Genomic DNA, 20165 nt, shown 5'->3' with positions numbered 1-20165 from the left:
CGTGCACCATTAATTAGCACTGGAGCCCCCTGGAGCCCCTGTCTTGTCCCCCACCCCCATGGGGATGTCGATTACAAAAGCTCTGGAAGTTTCTTTACCTGGACAGACAAAAACAGCTCTGAGACCTGGAGGGCTGCCTGTCCCCGCTCAGACACAAAAGTGCAGGGACCACGGGGGAGAAACCTGGGGCGCTGCCAGGGCTCCAGGAGACCCAAGGTCAAAGTCTGGCCCTGCTGCTCTGACCGCTGAGCCTCTGTGAACCCTATAAAACGAGTCATCTCGTGTGTACTGACTCGTTGGTGGTGCTCACCAATCCCCCCCCCTACACTGACATCACCTCACCGCCCTGGTGGCTCAGGCAGCCGCCATCACCGTCTCATTTCACTCCCGGTTCTCAAATAGCCTGATGGCTTTATAGATGAGGAAGGTGGGGTCCAGGATCCCATCACTTCGCTAAAGTCACAGCTTTCAGGAAGACAAGGCCAGGATCTGGATGGGGTGGTCCAGAAGTGTCTGTGTTCTTAAGCACCACACTGCTTTAGACTAAGCTGCAGGTGCCCACCCTCAGCCTGCTCCTCCTTCAGGAAGTGGGGAGTGGGGGGTGGTGCTCGGTGGCAGGGGGGAGGCAGGGGGGGGGCTCGGTGGCAGGGGGGAGGCAGCAGGTTCCCAGCTTGACCTGAGAAAATGGGCAAGGGTGGGAGAGAGTTCCATGGTGGAGTGTTTGTCTAGTATGTGTGAGGACAGACAGACACACACACAAAGAGACACAGACAGACTCACATAGACACACATGCAAGCAGACATACACAGACACACACACACACATAGACACACACAGAGACACACACACACAGAGACACACACAGAGACATAGACACACACAGACACACACACACAAACACACACACACAAACACACACACACACAGACACACACACACAGAGAGAGTTTTCCTGCATCCTGAAGACTTTCACTCACCAAAACACTACTTGGACTTCCCCCGCTTCCCCCAAAGGCCTAAGAAAATGGGTGTCCACATTGTGCCACGGAGTGGATCAGGATGAGACAGGGCAGCTGAGACCCTGGCCCCGTTCTCCTGACTCGGTTGACTCACCTGCAGCCCCACACTGTCTGCCTGACCACCTTTGATGAGGTGGGAGATGAAGAGGCCACAGCCAAATTCCAGGCCTCCACGCACGCTGAGGCCGAGGCCTTCTGGGTGCAGACGGTCCAGACGTACCTCCTTCAGCTTCCTGTTACAGTGATGGGAGGTGGGGGTGGGGGGGGTGGGGGGGAGTGGTTGGTGATGGCCCAGCTCAGACCTGGCAGCCAGCTCTTCACCCGGGGTGGCCCCTCCCAGTCCTCGCCTCGATGGACGCACCTGGAGCGTCGGGGTGTCAGCTGGTCATACTCCACCTGGTGCTTCAGTGGGATCAGGGGCCGGATGGCATCGAACAGGGGCAGACGGCTGGGCTCATTGATGACCAGCTTCAGGTCTCCCACGAGCACGGCCACATCCATGGTCCTTGGAGAGGTCCCAGGGTGGGTGAGTGTCCCACCCGCTGTACTTCTGGGCCCTAACAGAGCTTACAAACCGAATGAATCAAAAGCACGTGGGTGACCAGAGACAGCAGACGAGGTGGCCGGGGGACAGCTGGCTTTCTGGTTCCGTCCTAACACTCACATTCTAGTGAACCTATCTGGGTACTCGACCGCTACCCCAACAGACTGGAAGCAGCCTGAGGTCAAAGATCAGTCTTTTTGTTTACGGTATTCCCGAGCCCTAGCCCAGGGCCAAGTCGGAAGTGTTCGTGTGAACACACACTGAAGCTTCAAGCAAGTGAGCGAGCATGTACGTGGGTTCCCAGGAGCACGGAGCTGTCTTAGGGCATCACCATTCTGTACTCCTGGGACACAGATGGGCTGCCTGGGCTTGGCTACACATACTTACTGGTGGTACATCCGCAGCACATCATAAAGATAGTCCTTCTCTGCGTCATTTTCAATTAGGAAATCCACCTGAAAGTCCAAAAAGCAGAACATAGCTCCAGGTCCCATGAGCACCCAGCATGCTACAGCAGACCCGGGGAGGACAGGTCACCATCCAGAGTGCCCACAGCAGCTCCTGAGGCTAAGGATGGAAGAGGAGAGAAAGCCAGGGACCAAGCTGCCTGACACATCAGACCTATGCAGAACACCTCGGAACGGCCCAGAAACATCTTATCCCCAGGCAACGTGACAGAGGCGCACACAAGGTCGAAAACATATGTGCACACATGACCCCCATCCAACAGTGACACCCCAACCCCCGTATTACTGCTGCCACACTCTCCCTGTGTCACCCGTGGTGGGAAGAAGCCCACAGTCTCACCTGATGGTGGCTGTAGTGGCGGATAACTGCTTTGAGGAAGGATTTGGGCCACTCACTCAGATAACACATCCCATCCACCAGAAGCACTGAATTCCTCCGGGCTGCCTCTGCCGGGACACTTTGCCCTGGCCTAGCCTGGCCTTGAGGTCTGTCCACTAGTCAGCCTCCTGGCCTCTCCTTCTCCATCCCGGGTGTCCCCCGCAGGGGGAGGATTAGGTTACATCACTCCAGCTTTGCTGACGTCAACAGCTGGGCCTCCGAGGTCATGTTCAGGAGTTTCATTAGCACCCCCATCCCTGCGGAGCTGGGGATCCAGGAGCCCCAGATTCTGTACTTCAGCAAAGTTCAGTGCAAATCTCCAAGGGCTGCATCCTGGATTTCTCTTTAGCCCAAGACTGAGCAGCAGGGCGAGGCAGGTGCTGGAGGGGACATGGGAACCTCCTCCCCTCAGGTCTCCAGGGCTAGTTAGCATTGTGGTCCTGTCTCTGCTCTTCATAGGAGGAGCTGCTGCAAAAGCCAAGCTCTCCTGCCTGCCTGGAGCAGGACTGGGCAACCGTGCCTTCTCTACAGGTACCTCAAGGACTTGGGAAGGCCCTGGAGAGTCTGTCCCAGGGTAGAGAGGACCCTGAGGCCCAGCCCTTGGAGCTTTGGACCTGAGCAGGAAATGCAGATTCCCAGTTTCCATCTGGAAGTCCCCTTCCTCCTATATCTACATGTGTATTTGAGGATAGGAGGAACCCAGAAGGGTGTGTGACGGCGACTCTCGAAGCTCCCCCAACTACATCACCTTCCTTATTGCAGGAGCTCCCAGCAGACAAGAGCTGGGGAAGAGGCATCATAGGTGGTACTGAATCCCTAGGACCAGGCCCAGAAAAACCTTCATATAGAAGATCATATATCACGTGAGTGCTTCTTAGCTTCTTGATGCACGTAAAATCAAAGGATGAATATGTACCTCAGTGTTGGAGGGCCTGACTGTCACACACAAGGCTCTGGAGTTGATTGCCATCATGGAAAAAACAAACAAACGAAGCAAAAACCAACTAACCAACCAACCAACCAACCAACCAGCCAGCCAGCCAGCCAGCCAGCCAACCAACCAACCAACTGAACGAACAAACAGAAAACTTCCCTTCTCTGGAAGTCCTTGTCCTAGCCTGCCACTCTTCCTGACTGTGGGGGTCTCCTTTTAGCTCCCTGTATAAGCCAGCCCCTCACCCCCTCAGCCCCACGCTCAGGCATATGCTCTCCTCTGCTCTCCACTTCACCCCAGGGCTGACTTCTTTCCCACAGAGGCCATTTCTCCAACCTCCTAACCAACCTACTCCCACTCCAGGAGGTCTCTCGGTTCTGCTGGGACATTACTAATCATGTGTAACTTCGGTTTGTAATTTTTTTGGAATTTGTCTCCTAGAAGAAAAGGTGGTCCACTTCGGTCTGCACTCCTCATGACTAATGCAGATTAAGTACTCAATCAATAAGTCTTGAATGGATGAGGCATTAGTCTGCCTCTTGGTCTGCCCATGCCCTTTGGGAAGAAGAGCCATGGCCACAGAAGGGGAAGAGAAGACTCTCGCAGGTTTCCAGAAGCTCTTATGGTGACATCTGTTCAAGCACCAGCTCTATGGGACCCTTATTCTCACACTGTTATACAGGGAGTATCACAGCGGTGACCCAAGGCCACAACAGCTAACAAGCAGAGCTGGGGTTTGAACCTAGGTCTAGTAGGGCTTAGGTCTCCCATAGCAAAGAGCACCCAAGCCCCCTACAGGGCCCAACATCCAATTCTTTGATTCTCACCTCTCTCTTCTCTACTGTTTTTTATTTTGTTTGTTCATTGTTGAGACAAGGTCTCACTGTGTAGCCCTGGCTGGCCTGAAGCTTAATATGTAGACCAGGCTACCTCAAACTCAGAAATCTGCCTGCCTGCCTTTATTTTCCGAGTACTGGGATTAAAGGCCAGCACCACCACACCTGACTGACTCTTCACTGTTACTGAAGCTTGGAGGGCGGGGGCTCAGTGGTAAAGTGCTTGCCTGGCATACATGAGACTCTAGTTTGATACCCAGGATGCCCACCTCCTCCACACACACCCCTGCCTCTTCACTTGGTCCATAAGGAAGGAGAAAATGGAACATCTTTTAAGTGACACTTTGAACCCCAGCGGTTCTGCTCTTTAGCGGGGCATAACAGCCCTGTCTGCTGAGTTGGAGGGAGGCAGCTAGTGGGTGAGGACAGGAGAGGGAATCTTCTATTGGCAGACGTCTTGGGGCTGACTTTCCCTTCTGTCTCTCTGGAGACTGCATCTGCTGCATGCTTAGGTTTGAAGAGCAAGGGACTGTCCTCATGGATGACACTTAATATGCACGGACTGGAGACTAGAAAATCAGGGTAGGAAACTGAAGAGGACTTGGCAATTTAGGGTTCACGATTCTATTTCTCTGTCTTCCTAGAGCCAAGCACAGACAACTGGAGATGGTCTTCTGAGAAAACATCCTGCTCCTGGGACCTCAGGCCCTGTGGACAGCTCTTAGACGCCAACTACTGCATCCAGAGCCCCTGCCCACAAGTCACACCCTTCTGAGACAGCCCGCAGGCCTGGCTCTGCCTCACCTGCAGCTCACACCAACCCTGTCCTGGTGTGTCCACGTCTGCAGCGTCATCTTCTCCACATTCTGTGAACTCGAGGCTGTAGCCAGACAAGCACTTCCAGGGGCGCAATGGCAATGGAACCTTCTTAGCACCCGCCCGCCACCCAGCTTTGTTCTTTGTTTTTTAAGATGGGGTTTTTCTGTGTAACAGTCCAGGCTGTTCTGGAATTCATTATGTAGCCAGGCTGGCCTTGAACTCACTGAGATCTGCCTGCCTCTGCCTCCTGAGTGCTGAGACCAAAGGCGTGCGCTGCCACCCCGCTGCCCCAGCCTCTCTTATAATTTCTAAGTCATCCTTTCAGAATCACCGGTATACCAATGAGCCAGGGAGGCAGCTCCATTTAGTGCAGACTGCTCTGGAGGTAGGAATGTGAAGCCGAATGGCAGGGGACTCCACAAATAGAGGGACCATTCCCAGTCCAAAAATGTCTCCATGGAGACTTGAGGGAACAGTCGGGCTTTGTTCTCTGAAAACACTCTCACACCTCATTCTCCAGACTTTCAAGGGCACACAAGAAAGAGAACAGAAGTACGGAAGTCTCTGGAAATCTGGCTGTGTGGTAACAATGCCACCATCACTCACACTGCCCTTTAAAACTATGGTTAGCAGCCAGGTGGTGGTGGAGCAAGGCTTTAATCCCAGCACTTGGGAGGCAGAGGCAGGAGGATCTCTGTGAGCTTGAGGCCAACCTGGTCTACAAAGCAAGTTCCAGGACAGCCAGAGCTGTTACACAGAGAAACTCTGTCTTGAAAAACCAATATATATATATATATTTGTTTGTTAATTAGATAGTAATGCCTCCTCCTGGAATTCTCCCGAACACCAGTCTGTAAATGAGCTTTAGGAGGTCCTGCTCTGGGGCACTGTGTGCAATTCTAGGCACATAAAAAGTTCCCAGCACATAGTATGTCTTAGCACTTGGTTTCTCCCCTCCTCTCTGGCTGTGATCTGTTTCCCCGTGGTCCCCAGTGGACATGCCATGCATGCAGATGCACACTCCTGGCGTCTGCTGAAGAAGGAGTGAACTCCATCATCTCCGATCTTGAGCCTCCCTTCCCTCGGGGCTGCTTCAGTCTTGGGTCAGTATCTTGCATCTCCTCAGCACACATGTCTGCAGCCTCCCTGGTCTGTTTCCTCCTCAGAGAAGAGCTGTTCCCAGACTCAGCAAGGCAGCTCTGCCTCCTCCCATGGGAACCCTGTCTTCCTGGAAGAGGTGGGCTGAGCCTCCTCCTCTAGAGTGTCCTGGAGGTCCAGCCTAAAGCCCCTTCCCATCCCTTCATCCTGGCTACACTCTGCTCACTGACCTACCCTGCCAACAGCCACAGGAGATAGACCTTATTATCCCATTCCACGGATGAGGAAACAGAGTCGAGAGACAGATCTGAGACTCTGGACTAAGCCTGCTGGCTCTCAAATCCCATCTACCACATGGTATCCACTTCCTGTGTATCTCTTTGAGTGCCCTTGCCCAACACACATTTATTAAGCACCTACTGTGTGCTAGATGCCAATCTTTTTTTTTTTTTTTTTTTTTTTTTTAAGATTTATTTATTTATTATGTATACAATGTTCTGCCAGCACACCAGAAGAGGGCACCAGATCTCATTACAGATGGTTGTGAGCCACCATGTGGGTGCTGGGAATTGAACTCAGGACCTCTGGAAGAGCAGCCAGTGCTCTTAACCTCTGAGCCATCTCTCCAGCCCCGCCAATCTTGTTTAACTAAATTTAGTAAGCTTTTCCTTTCCTAGGCCCTCACTTGCCATGGGGGAGCAGAAGCCCTAACGGAGCTCTCGGTGTCCAGGAGCTGTTAGTGGTCTCTACCACACCATCACCCCGTGTCCACCCAGCACTAATGTTCGCCCATTGATGTGCAGCCGGCGGCATTGTGTTCCGAGCACTTCTCCCTCCCCTTGCCTCCATGGGTGACTCACTCAGGCCGGGAGAAAGGGGGTGTGAATCAATTAAATAATCCTTGCTGCACTCTGCATGCTTCCTAAGCTGCTACAGGGATTGAAGCACTCGGTGCAGCTTCCAGCAGCAATGCCCTGCCTTTCCCTCCCTGTGCCCCGCCCAGCCTCCTCCCGGTCCTTGTCCTGGGGGCTTCGCAGGGCCTCCCAGACCCTCAGTGTGTTCTGCTGGTGGAAGACACAACAACATGAGGACACGCAATATGAAGAGAGAGGAAGTGTGTCCTTGGTCCCTGATGGCTTCTTGCTGCCTGCCCAAGCCGCTCAGGCATACCCGCCCTTCCTCAAGGCCCGGGATGGACGAGCTCATCTGGGGACAAGCTGCCTCTCTCCTGCTGCAGCTCTGGCTGCTGTGAGCTTAGCATTTCTAGGGATGGTACATGGACATTTGCCTCCAGCATCGCCTCTTCGCGGCTGCACCTTTCATTAGTTCCTATGCTCATCTTGACGCCACCTCTGCCTTAGGTCCTTCACTTGTCTCCTCCACACCTGGGTGAGTGAGCCACAGAAAGTGGACTGTGAGTGCGGGGGCGGGGCCAGCAAAGCCCTCCCGGGCTGTGTCTGCACCTCTTCCTGCCTCAGTTTCTCTTTGAGGATGATGGCTTTCATCATTAATTCAGTGAGTTAATAATGGGAAGAGTTCAGGGCAGTCTCCAGAAAAGCAGGCAGTCATGTGTGTTTATGAAGTAAAGCGAGGTAAGAACGAGAAGATGAAGTTCTGCACCCTCAGCAGCTGCCATTGGTCTGCCATCCATCACGGCAGGGGAGTCAAGGCCCAGCCTCCCTTCCACACAGTAAACACTCCAGCTTTATTTGACCCTTGTTTTATTATCTTGTGTTCTAATTTCATGTATGTTGCTGTGATGGAAACACTCCAATGACCAAAAGCAACTTAGGCGGGAAAGGGTCCATCACTGTGGGGAGTCAAGGCTGGAATCCAAAGCAGCTAGTCAGATGGCGTCCACAGTCAAAGGCAGAGAAAATAAACGTACCCTTGCTGCCAGCTCTCTTACTCATCTGGTGTCTTCACTCTCTTATGCTGTTCAGAACCTCGTGCCCAGCGAACGTTGTTAGTGTTCCTCCCTAAACTAACAAGACAGTCCCCCACAGCCAAGCCCATCGGCCAGTCAAATCCACTCAGTTCCTCAACTGAGTCTCTCTTTCCAGCCAGGTGATTTCAGGTTGTGGCAAGTCGGCATTTAAAACCAAAGGGAACATCTTCCATCTTAAAAAAACAAAAACAGCACTTTACTGAAGTGTGGTTGGTACGTGAAAAGCTGTTTACATTCCGTGTATACAACTAGGTGAGTTTGGGGTGAAAATACGGCGTGACCTTCACCACGAAGGTCACGGACATATCCTTCATCTTTCTGGAGTCTCAGCTGGGCCTGGTGGTGCAGTACTGTAGTCCAAGACACTCAGGGGACTGAGGCAAGAGTACTGCAAATTCAAGTCCTACCTGGGCCAGAGAGAGTTCAAAGCCAACCTAGGCAAGTTATCAAGGTCCTGTCTCAAAATAAAAAGTACAAAGAGAGCCTGGCCTCCTGGTCTATGTCTATAGCTCCTAGTACCTGGGAGGTGGAAAAAAAAGAGGATTCAAGGTGGCAGGGTGGTGGTGAAAACAAAAAACCAAAACCAAAACCAAACCAAACCAAACCAAACCACCAAGGGGGGAGGGAAGGAAACTCAAGGTCAGTCCTCCAATACATAGGGAGTTTGAGGCCAGCCTAGCTGGGCAACACAAGAGGCTCTCTCAGAACAAAAGAAAAGTAAAGGGGGGCTGAGAGTGTGGCTCAGCAGGGGTGTGGCAAGCCTGGCCTCCAATTGCACCTCTAGCTCCCCTACATGACCTGGGGTTCCTTTGTCTCATCCGGGCGCCTGGTGACAGTCTGGGTCTTCTCCCCATCTTGGCCACTCCTACCCCAAGAACTCCAGAACCCTCACTTCTAGCCCTGTGCCCCCCCCCCAGCCCTTTCCACCAGACACAGTTACAGGGTGCCTCAAATTGCAGACATCCCAAAGGGACTCAGGTTTACTCTGTGCGGGCTGCTGCTGCCACCCTGCTCCTCATAGCAGGGGGTCGTACCGCTCCGCACCTGCAGCTGGTCCACAAGTAAAGCCTTCCAGCTCCACTGCCAACCTCGGTCAACAGACCCTGCTCTGAGTCCTGCTGAGTGAAGTCCTCCTTCCACTCTGGGAGTCACAGGGCCAGTCATATTTCAACGCAGACCACTTTCAATTAGCCTGCGTCTCTGAACTCTGTCCATGGCCTCATCCGTCTGCTCCTCTCAGAGTCCTGCCTGCTATTCTGAAGCTCGGCAGGCAGATGCTTCCCTCTTTGTGCTCACCACTGTTCCCTCTTCCACACCCACCACACGGTGCCTCCCTCTTTTTCCAGGTTCAAATGTCACCTCTTTAGACTTCTTGGTGGCTGTACACAACACACCACCTGCTGGTTTTTATCCTCCCTACCTTTACAGGGTTACTTTCCCCCCAGCATTCATCACAGCACCCCATCATAAGAAACTGTTCGTTTCCTTGGTAACTGTCTGCCCCACCAGGGTGTGCTCCTGATGAGGGCAGGGCTCTTTGTTCTGTTCTTAGGTGCTTAGAACTCTGCCTGGTGTATATTAGGAGGCCAGAGAGTGTTTATTGCACACATGCATAAGTGAATGAATGGACAAACGAATGAATGGATGAATGCATAGGAAACCCTAGAAGGGAGGGGGCTCTTCTGGTCTCATTCATCCCACCCTCCCTCGCTGCTTGACTGGCCTCTGGCTGCTGGGCCTGGGGCAGGGTACACCAGAGCTGCTCATAAATGTGTGATTGCTGGAGAGGCAATAAACGTTTTCCGAGCAAATGAGTAACCAGGTTTCTGCAACTCCAGTGCTGCTGCGAACAAGGAGGCTACTTTGAGAAGCCGGTGCTCCACTCTCTCCAGGGAGAGTCCTTAGTCCCTGATCATCCTGGCCTGGCTCTTCCCACCCACGGCTGTTCCCTCCTACTGGAGGGCAGTTAGTGCTGTAAATCCTGTGGTCTGCTTCTGGACAGGAACCATGAAAGGCTGTAGGAGCAACAGCTGGAGAGAACCTTTACAGTAATGCATACAGACTGGCCAGGGACCAGAGCATCCTACACTCCAATTCCTACCAATTCCTGTCTCCTATAGGCACTGCACACCCCCCTCATACAGCGAAGGATACAAAAGCTCAGAGACTGTATGGCTTGATTTAGGTCTCCATATTAGTGAGTGGCAGGGGTGAGACTTGACCCTGGTCTCGGGGTTCCCTAAAAGCCCAATTTACATAAGCCTCCTACACATATGCAGGACATGTTATTAAACAGTATGCCCAATTCACAGATTTGAGACCTGAGTCACAGACAGGACAAGTCACTTCGAGGTCACCCAGCGTCATCCAGGACAATACCTTAAACACCACCTCTAGCAACTTAAGATTTAGATTGCAAACTTCTGTTTAGGAGTGAATTTACCCAAAACAGTCAGGAAGGGGGTATACAGAACAAGCAACAGCAAGCTGTAAAGTCCACCCAGCTTGCCTGCGTCTCTACAGCATGTCCCCTCTCAGTTCCCGGATGATCCCCATCCTGGTAGGGGAAGGCCGTTGCTGTATCTGAGACAGAAGGGCACAAAGTCCAGTCCAGGCCTTGCTCACTGAGATGCCTGCCCTGCCTGTGACATGGGAACATTAATAGGTAATGACTCAGAGGAGGAGCCTGGAAGGGAAATGCAGAGGCCTGAAGCCGTCGAGAATCAGGAAAGGAAGAAGAGGGACAAATGTATAGTCGAGTCAGACATCAGGGACCCTGGGGGTGATTCTCTCAAAAGAGGTAAAGTGCAGGTAACAGCCCTGCAGGAAAGCGAAAGAAAAGCTGAAGTTACTCCCAGACCGAAGCCAGGAAAGAGAAATTCAAGCTGAGACAGGGGACGGAGCCTTTAAAGTGGGTTGACTGAAACCTACACTCAGCAAATGTTCTCGACAGCGGAGATGTCTCCCCACACATCCCCGGGCTCACAGGGCACTTCTCAACACAAATGGTTCCCTTAATATTCACCAGCTCCCCAGTCCTGCTCAGCTTTTAGTCATTTCTCATCCCTGGGAGCGGGAGCCGGAACACCTGAGGTGTCCACCCTTGCTGCCCCTACCAAACCTTGATCCCAACGCCCTGTGCCCGAGGCCTGCCTCCCACCCTTACAATAAGGCACGAGAGGGAGCAGACTGGGCCTGACACAAAACGGGTGCTCAGAACATGTTTTAAGTGAATGGTTGATCCCTGCTGCTGGACCTAAACTCTAGACCTGTAACCTCTGGGGTCCCACAGCGGCTGGCTTCTGGGCATCTCTGTGGGAAGAAGGGGAGGGGACACCCAATCCTCGCTTTAGGCATTCTACCCCTCAGACTGGGAAGGGGTTTATTTTGGTGTCAAGGCCCAGAGTACACAGCTTCCTACTCCTGGGGCAGGGCCTGTGAGCAGCTGTTGACTGGTTTCACCCCCAACTGGGGCCTGGTAGGAGGTCCACCACTGGACCCCTGCCTCCGGGTGGTCTTCCGAGGCCTCACAGATCCTGCAGTCCAGGAAACACCTTAGGAAGTTCCTGACTCCAGAAAAGGTCTTGGAGGACTTTAAAGAACCAGCGTGGCCCCTCCCCGGGACATACCCAGGGAAGTAGGATTCTGCTAGAGGGGTCTGTCAGACCAAAGCCAGGCTCACCCCTCCTCGGTCCTTCCCCTGAAGCTGGGCTGTACGTTTTTAAACCTGTCCCTCAGCCCTGTAGAAATGTCTGGGTGCTGGCAGGGTGCTCCCAGTGACTTTGGAAGTCAAAGGTCAAAGAAAGGTCCAGTTTCCCTTCTCTCTGCCTGGCCCAGACACTTGCTGGGGTCCAGGAGACCCCTAGACTGGGGTCACCAGTAAGGAAGGAACTTTACCACTGACTGGGTTCCCTGTCCAGTATCAGCCCCTGGAGGGCCAAAGGAGAAGCGACACTTTCTGGAGAGGGTCACTTTAGAAGCCCTCACAGCGGGCTCCTTGCGTCCCCTCCTCATTCTGCTGAGGACCCCCCAACTTCAGAAGTTCAAGCCTGCCCAAGGCCCTCAGACCAGGGAGAGGGTCCTTGCCCATCTCCCACCCACCGGACCAGGGACTCCACAGTCCACAGGGCTCCGGGCACCTCTTGACTCTGACCTTGTGTCGGAATTCCCGGGCCACCTTCCGGTCCATGGCTGAACCTAATCCAGTTGCGTCCCCGCAGCTCAACCTGCTCCTTAGGGTGCCGGTCTGCGGTGCCCGGGTGAGTCAGCCACTAGATGGAGGACACGCCTTTCCCGGGGCTAGGGGCGGGGCCTGGGAGAAGCAGGGGCGGGGCTGGGAGGAGAAAGGGCAGCCTGGAGACGGGGTCCCCTGTCCTGGAGTTCAGCACCGAGGCCCCGAAAGTAAAGGGGCTCCGCTGTGTGGAGGTGCTAATGGGGGCTTGGTTAGCGAGGCTGGCGGCTTTTTGGAGTGGTTCCCCCCACACGTGGTTAAGGCAGAAGACTGTGGAGAGGAGATTTCCGGCAGAGGGGGTGAGAGGTAGTTTGGAACTTTGTTTCCTTTTTCAAAGAGTGCCCCATGTAGCCCAGGCAGGCCTTGAACTCAGTATGTAGCCAAGGAGATGGTCCCCCGAAGTCCTTGCCTCTGCCTCCCAAGTGCTGGGATCACAAGCCTGGCCCAATGTGTCCAGCTGAGGTTTGGAACATTTTGGGATGGCGTTGGCATAGAAGTTCGGAGACCCTTCCTTCATGGAGGTGGACTCCCAGGCAGAAGCCACGGCCTTCCTGAGCCCACCTCTCCACCCCCATTCCCACCCCAGCCCCCTCCTCCACCCCTTACTCCATACACTTCTCACCTTCTGCTAGGTTTCACCCAGGCCTCTTCCTGGGGGCAGGGCAGGCTGGGTCCTTCGGTGTTCCACAGGGGGCCTGCCAGTGTGGGGGAATGCCCCCAGCCAGCCAGTGTGGGGGAAGGCCCCCAGTCACTGACTCACTTCTCCTCTCCTCTTCCTTACCTGCTCGTCCCCAACAGACCAGGAAGTAACCCAGCACACACATTCACTGGTCTGTGGTGGGGTGTGGACCTGGTGCCTGACTTTAGCAGAGGAGGGTCCTGACATGCTCAAGCCACGTTAAGGGATGGACAAGGAGATCAACAGTGGCCCAGATCAGGTAGGCACTTAGCAGCTGTAACTTAGAGACATGAGAAGCCTCTTTAGATCCCTCTGCCATTTGCCAGGGTTTAGCAAGCAAGCTGTTTTTGTGGGTGCTAAACTATGGCCTAGATTAAGATATAAATTATGCCTGGGCAAATAACTAGGAAAATGTGATCTGTGTTCTCACCTCCTGATCTAGTTTCACTCTGTTGCTGTGAAAAACACTCTGCCCAGGAGCAACTTGGGGACAAAAGGATCGTTCCATCTTATGCATCCAGGTCGAATCCATCCTTGACAGAAGAAAAGGCAGGAACCAGCAGGAAGTTGAAGCGGAAACTGTGGAGGAACGCTGAGCACTGCTCTGGCTCTCTCTCTGGCTCGCTCGCTCCCAGGCGCATGCTTAGCTAGCTTGCATGTAAAGAAAGCTCAGGACCACTTGTCTAGGGATAGTGGCGCCCACAGTGGACTGTGCCCTTCTGCATCAATTAATAAGACAGTCCCCCTAGACACGCAAGTCCACAGGCCAGTCTGACCCAGGCAACTCCTCAGTCAAGGCTCTTTCCTCTCAGGTGACTCTAGGCTGTGTCCAGTTGACAGTTAATGGAAACTAAGATTCTTTGCTATTTACTGGGTAAGTCGGAGAGACCTCTGAGGCATTTAGTGGCCCAGAGAAGACCACACGAGATATAGTCCTCTTTCGGTTTACATCTTTGAGTCTCTGCCTTTCTTTTCCTTCCTTTTTTATTTTAAGTTTATTATTTATTTATTTAGTGTATGTGAGTGTTTTGCTTGCATATAGGCATGTACACTGTGTGTGCATGCCTGGTGCCTGGAGAGGCCAAAGAGGGTTCCTAGAACTTGAGTTATGGTCAGTTGTACAGCATGTGGGTGCTGGGAACTGAACCCCAGTCCTCTGCAGGAGCACAAGCACTCTTCCCCACTCAGACACTTCTCCAACCTCTGCTGGATTTCTTAAGTATGTCGCGTGGCTGTTGGTCTCCTATTTAGCATCCAGAACAAAGAATGTTCTGACCCAGAAGAACGCAGCCCGCAGCCAGCTGGCCCTTCTTTCCGGTGACCACAGACATTTTTAAAAATACTACTCTCTATTGATTTTTCGTGCGGCGCCGGGTCCTGATTCTCTTTCCACCAATGCCTCTGCTCTGAGACCACCCTGTGTTCTGCAGGGCTCTGTCGGTGACTCTCAGCTGCCGTCCCCAAGAGGCCAGCTCACCCACCATGTGTTTAGAACAGTAAGTGGCACAAAAGAGACTCTCAACAATCTGCTAAATGAGTGTGTGCATCCCAAATTATACCCCTACCCGGGGCTTTGTGAGGGGCCAAATCTTCCTGGACACGAAATACCTCTTGTTCGTAAAACCGAAGTTGTTGTTGCCACTCTGGCCTTGATGGGGACAGCAAAGCCCTTGGGTCACACACAGTATTTCCTGAGCCGGCACTGGCATCCTGAGGACTAAGGCATGGCCTTCCAGGTTTGAGCCCTTACCGAGGATAAGATGGCGACTTGGGGCCCAGAGGGAAGCCAGAGTGGGCAGCCATGGAAGCACAGACTGGGACTCGGCAAGCCCGAGCCCAGCCCTTCCAGACTGCCCAGTGGCGTGTCCCAGCCGAGTGTAGCCTTCTGTGAACCGAGAGAGGGTAGGTAGCTCCGGACTGTACCAGAACGTCTGTTCTCAGTGGAAGGGGCTTCTAGGACCCAGGTGAGGGGATTGGAGTCTGTGCAGGGTGCCTCCTTGCTCCCCGAGGGGACTTCCCTGGGGCGGGGTAGTTACCAGTTACCGTGGCCGTGAAGGACAGAGGAGGGGCTACAGCCCGGCTCTTAACTTATGGTAATGAGCTGGGCAGCCCTGTAACTCTAGCCCGGGGAGGAGTCAGGTGCCTGGGAGGAGGGCCTTAAGGAGCGGCGGGGCTGAAAGCCGAGGGACAGCTGCTGCCCGTGGAGGTGTGACCCACCCAGGAGCAGAGCCCAGCGGCAGACTCTCCCGTCGCCTGGCACCCCGATGGGAGCCCGTGCCCCCAGGCTACGCTTGCTTCTCTCTTGTTTCTGTCTGTTCGGGGTTGAGCCTGCTACGGAGTTCATGCAGGTGCAGCGTCCGGGTGAGGAAGGAAGGGGCTGCGAACTGGGGAAGCCCGGGGCTGGGGAATGTTTAGGGGAACAGGTCTGGGCAGGTTGAAGGCGAGGAGACAGATGGCGTGAGGACGGGCAGAGACCCGTGAGCGGGGAGGCAGATATGGAGACAGCCATGCCTGGGACCCAGATGGCCCTAAGTTGGAGACTCAAGAGACCCAAGGTGGAGAACTAGAGAGAACAGAGGCCCAGGGAGTAGAAGGAAAGAGGGAGACCTTCTCTGGAGAGTCCTGGGAGCTGGAGAAAGGACTTGAGAAAGTGGAGGTGGGGCGGGCGCAGGCAGTGCTGGGTTGTGGGGGTCAGGCTTCCCAGCCAGCGGGAGGACACGGTGGGAGGCCCCGCGCAGGGGGCTTACCTGGAGTGGAGACCGCCGTCCCTCCTTAGCATCAGCACTTTCATGGAAAGCCAGTGCCGAGCTGCAACGGGAGCCCGCTCCTGAGCCCAGGTGAGTGCGTCTATATCCACTGCCTCCTGTCTTATCTAGGCACAAATGGTCCAGGGGCTTAGCATTAAAGGAGGGCTGGGCTTCGGGGTGAATGGAAGCAGGTCTGCTCCTACTCCCCACCTATGGCAAGCTCATTTCCCATCTAGTCACAGCTACCAGGAGATGTCCCTTGCAGAAGATGTCACAACCGCGATGGACGGCCAGGTAAGAGATGCCTGGGGGAGGGGGTGTCGCTGGGGAAGGGGCTTCTGTCTGGGCCCGAGGTAATCAAAGATCTTTTTTGGGGGGTTATTCAGAGAAGAGCTAACACTCCTGGTGTCTGAATGTGCTCATTCGTGAAATCCATGTGTTTTTCTTTTCCTAGTCTCTTGGGTCCCTAGTGATTTTTTTTTTAAGAAAGGTGGGCACAAGGCTCTTTCAGGAGATAGCTGAGTTCCCCTCCACCCCAGAGGACAGCAGGCAGGTGTGGGTTTAGGAGAGCAATGTTCTCCTTCTCTTCCCTGTCTGGCCCATGAAAGCTTGAAATCCTATTGCAGGCTCCTCTCCATACCGTGCGCAGTGAGTGCCCCAGGAAGCTCTGAGAGGCAAGAACTGGGCCACCTGCTGGGGGCTGCAAGGAAAGACTAGTCAAGGAGCAAAAGCCAGAGAGGTGGACAGAGCTTGAGGTTGTCCTCTGACCTGCATACTCTCACGTGTTACACACACGCACACACACACACACACACACACACACACACACAGAACACATGCACACATATCCACAAGAGAGACATGCACAGACACGCACACACACACAGAACACATACACACACACAGAGACATGCACGCACACACACACACACACAGACACACACACACACACACACACACACACACACACACACACACACATCCGCTGACTCCTGACCATTCCCTGGGGCCCACCCTCCCGGGATCCTTTGCTTTTGAAGGTTTGTTTTCTCCATTTGCCAAACTTTGGTGATCTCTGGATTGGATGACTCAGATTCTCTTTCTAATCCCGGCTTCCACTTGTCTTCTTTATTCCACAACCACAGACACCTTACACATCAGTCCACCGATGGTGAAGTTCCTTCAGAAGGCTTGACCCTCAGCTGTGTCCAGCTCCCTTTGGGCCAGCGAGTTAAGGGGAATGATTTATACTGTAAAAACTGTCCCTGCTCTCTGCCCTACATGCACAGGGTACACAAGCCCAGCATGGGCAGAGGCAGCATGCTCCTGTCCAGGGCTTGTTTTTCTTCTCATCGGCCTGCTCTTCCAGGCGTCGGCTTCAGGATCAGAGTCCTATACTATTTGAGTTGAAAAGTGGAAGTCGAAAGGACTTTCTTCTCATAGACAGGGCAGCTGACTTTTTGGGACCCCACAATGAGCAGGTAGACCAAAGTGTTGTTGGAGCCAGGTCTGCCCCTCTGCCCACGGGACTCTAGAAGTTTCTGCATTTTCACAGGGATAGTGACTCTTACATCCATACGTCTCATTCCCACTGGACAGTATGCCTCTCTTGCTGGTTTCCTGGTTAGGCAGCTTCACCCATTTCCACTGAGAGAGGTCTGGTCTTAAGAGTTTCTATTGCGATGATAAGATACCATGACCAAAAGCAACTTGGGGAGGAAGGGTTTATTTCATCTACAATGCTCAGCTCACAGCTCATCACTGAGGGAAGTCAAGGCGGACGGGAGCCTGGAGGACAGGAGCCTGGAGGTAGGCACTGAAGCAGAGGCCATGGGGCAATGCTGCTTACTAGCTTGCTCCCCATGCCTTTCTCAGCCTGCTTTCTTAAACCATCCAAGACACTTGCCCAGGGTTGGTACTTCTCCAGTAAGCTGAGCACTCTCAAATCGATTATCAGTCATGAAATTCCCCCACAGACTGGCCTACAGGCAAATAATCTTATGGAGGCATTTTCTCAGTTGAGTCTCTCTTCCCAAATGACTCCTGCCTGTGTCAAGTTGACGTGAAACTAACGAACACAGGTCCTGAGCATCCAGTCCAGCTGACACAGGGAGATAGCCCCCCTTATTCCAGAGTTAAAAGGACTGACAGTTCTCTCCCTATGCAGTAACTGGGGACCTGAGGCCCCTGGATTGTGGATTCTTTGGGGGTTCCTATCCAGAATGCCTGGTCTAAGAAAGTAGGGATGGGTCCCAGACTAGTAGCCAAGCAAGCTTACTTTTTTTTCTTTTTCTTTTTTGAGACAACGTCTTGCTTCATGGCTGTGACTGGCCTAGAACTTGCTATATAGACCAGGCTGGCCTTGAGCTCACAGCATCCACCTGCCTCTGTAGAGCTCAGGTGTTCTCCAGAGGACTAGAGGTGTAACCAGGAGGCCGTGAACCAGGCCGAGGAAAAAGACACTGGTATTTCAAACACCAAGTGAGGTTTAGTATACTTTCGATTACTGCGACTGTAACCACGGGAGTATTAACAGTGCCAATTCCTGAAGGGAGCCCCAGGGGTTTCCTGTCACCAGCAGATGACAGTTATGTTTGCTCCTCTTAAAGATGTACAGTTTCACTCAAGCACACATCAATAAAAGGTTTTCATATTTACATTACAACATAATTGGTTTCCTTTGTAATCTTAGATTTTATGCATTTACACAATTTTATGAGACGGTGCCGCCACAGGCCTCACCAGACTGTTAAAGGGGTTCATGACATGAAAACGATTACAAACCCCTCGTTTGTCCTGAGGACCAATTATTTGGACGAGATTTAGAGAATTCTCCAAGCCAGGGGTGATTCCAACACTTGGGAGTGGAGGCAGGAGGGTCAGGAGTTCAAGTTACCTTTGGCAAAATATCAATCCGGTAAAATGAAGACTTTTCCAGGAAATGGCTTTGGTGCTTTGTAGCTTAGCAGCTGCATCTGAGGCGGTAGGGTGGCTGCATTTACGAAGGCTGTGCTTGATTAGAAGCTGTCCAGGGACCATGGGAGGAGGGTGGCAACTGTTCCCTCCACACACCCTTCCCCGTTCCCCGAGGTCTCCGAAGGCCCTGAGGATTGCCAGCAAGGTGGGACACCTGATTCCTGGGGCTACATAAGAATTTCTGGGGAGATCCGGGGAGCCAGGGGCTAAAGTGAGGGGAGATCATGGAAAACTGACAAGGCTTGGTCAAGGACTTCCCAGTCAGGGAGAAGGAGGTGGTTTGAGTACCTGGTGGACAAGAAGTCAGACTTCACAAGTCGGGGGGCGAGCTTGGCTGGGCTCCAGGCTTCCAAACATTCCTTTTGTTCTGAGTCCTCTGCTGGAAGCGGGGCTTCATCTCGGGCATGATGAGATGCTGAGAAAGGAGACATGGGAACCGAATACCCCGATGCTTAGAACTCACTGTTCTCTGTCCCTAAAAGGAGGCTGCAGCCCTAGATGCGGTGGCCATGTCTTCATGGGAAAGGCGTCTCCACCGGGCCAAGTGTGCACCATCTTGTGAGTTGTGCCCTTCTCGTGACCCATGCACAGGAGAGTCTGGGAAGGCACCACTTGGGAGCCCCTTCCTGTGCGTCTTCCCCAGCTTGGCCTGCGGGGCCTCTCCGTGTCCTGCTCACATGCCCACAGCCTGGCTCCTGCTCACACTGTCTGACCCGTGAGATGGTTGGTCCCTAATCCCACCTCACACTTCTTCTGGTCTCGCTTCCTACTTCCCGTGGGGCGATCCTGCCGTGTGTTAATTCCTGTGGTCTACATCTTCACCGCTCCTGTATCTAAGGCTTTCTCGCCTCTCCCCACACGTATGTCTAGTCGAGTGTCCCGTGTCTGTGCTGCCCCCATCAGAGTCCCGTGTGTGTGTCCTGTCCCTGACTCCTTCCCTCACCATACTCTGTCCCCTCCCCGTGCGTGGTCATTCTCTCTCCTGTCTTCTCACACTCATCCCGTGTGAGAGTGAACAGTGCCTCTCCTTGAACAGAGAATGCACGAGGCGGCCTCTCCCTGCTCCCCTCAAAGCCTTCCTCGTCTTGGTTTTGCTGTCTTGCCTGTTAGCCAGGAGCTTAGCTGGAGTCCCGGTCAAGTGGCCTCAGGCTAAGGCTAAGGCTCTAAGACTGTACCCTGAATTTCCATCAGAAAATGGACTGTGCCGTGGTCTTAGGCATCCCGTGTGGCTCCCGTCAGGCTGGCTGTCTCGGGCAGAGGCTTCACTGCCCTGGTGCCTGTTGTGGGGAGGTGTGTGTCCCGGTTCTGCTGGTCTGGTGCAGCGGGGAACCTCCCTGTGTCTCTCTTACAGACTTGTTCTCCTGCTTCAACGGGGGCGAGTGTGTGCACCCCGCTTTCTGTGATTGCAGACGCTTCAATGCCACTGGACCTCGTTGCCAGCTGGGTAGGTCTGATCTCTGCAGCCCCAGGAGGGACCGTGGGTTCAG

The 20165-nt window shown here is 53.5% G+C and overlaps 2 protein-coding genes across 3 annotated transcripts in view; one reads left to right on the top strand and one right to left on the bottom strand.

The window, feature by feature from the left end:
• The window catches only part of Ush1c (USH1 protein network component harmonin), a 48043-nt gene extending 35722 nt beyond the window's left edge, over positions 1-12321 (bottom strand). For both annotated transcript variants that reach the window (XM_028880191.2, XM_028880193.2), the window contains exons 1-4: positions 12199-12321; positions 1952-2019; positions 1382-1525; positions 1115-1253 (exon numbers count right to left, since the gene is read on the bottom strand). In XM_028880191.2, coding sequence (XP_028736024.1) covers positions 1115-1253; positions 1382-1525; positions 1952-2019; positions 12199-12234 — 387 coding nt within the window. In that variant the 5' untranslated portion in view covers positions 12235-12321. The remainder of the gene's footprint in view (positions 1-1114; positions 1254-1381; positions 1526-1951; positions 2020-12198) is intronic.
• Positions 12322-15167: 2846 nt separating this feature from the next.
• Positions 15168-20165, top strand: part of Otog (otogelin) — a 69324-nt gene continuing 64326 nt past the window's right edge. Inside the window, 5 exon segments of the mRNA XM_028880146.2 lie at positions 15168-15316; positions 15732-15792; positions 15939-15996; positions 19161-19236; positions 20030-20122. Of these exon segments, the coding sequence (XP_028735979.1) occupies positions 15220-15316; positions 15732-15792; positions 15939-15996; positions 19161-19236; positions 20030-20122 (385 nt within the window). The 5' untranslated portion in view covers positions 15168-15219.

This window comes from Peromyscus leucopus, chromosome 1 (genome assembly GCF_004664715.2).
Source record: "Peromyscus leucopus breed LL Stock chromosome 1, UCI_PerLeu_2.1, whole genome shotgun sequence".
NCBI lineage: Eukaryota > Metazoa > Chordata > Mammalia > Rodentia > Cricetidae > Peromyscus > Peromyscus leucopus.
Note: the sequence above shows the minus strand (reverse complement) of the source record. Positions and strands in the feature narration are given on the sequence as shown.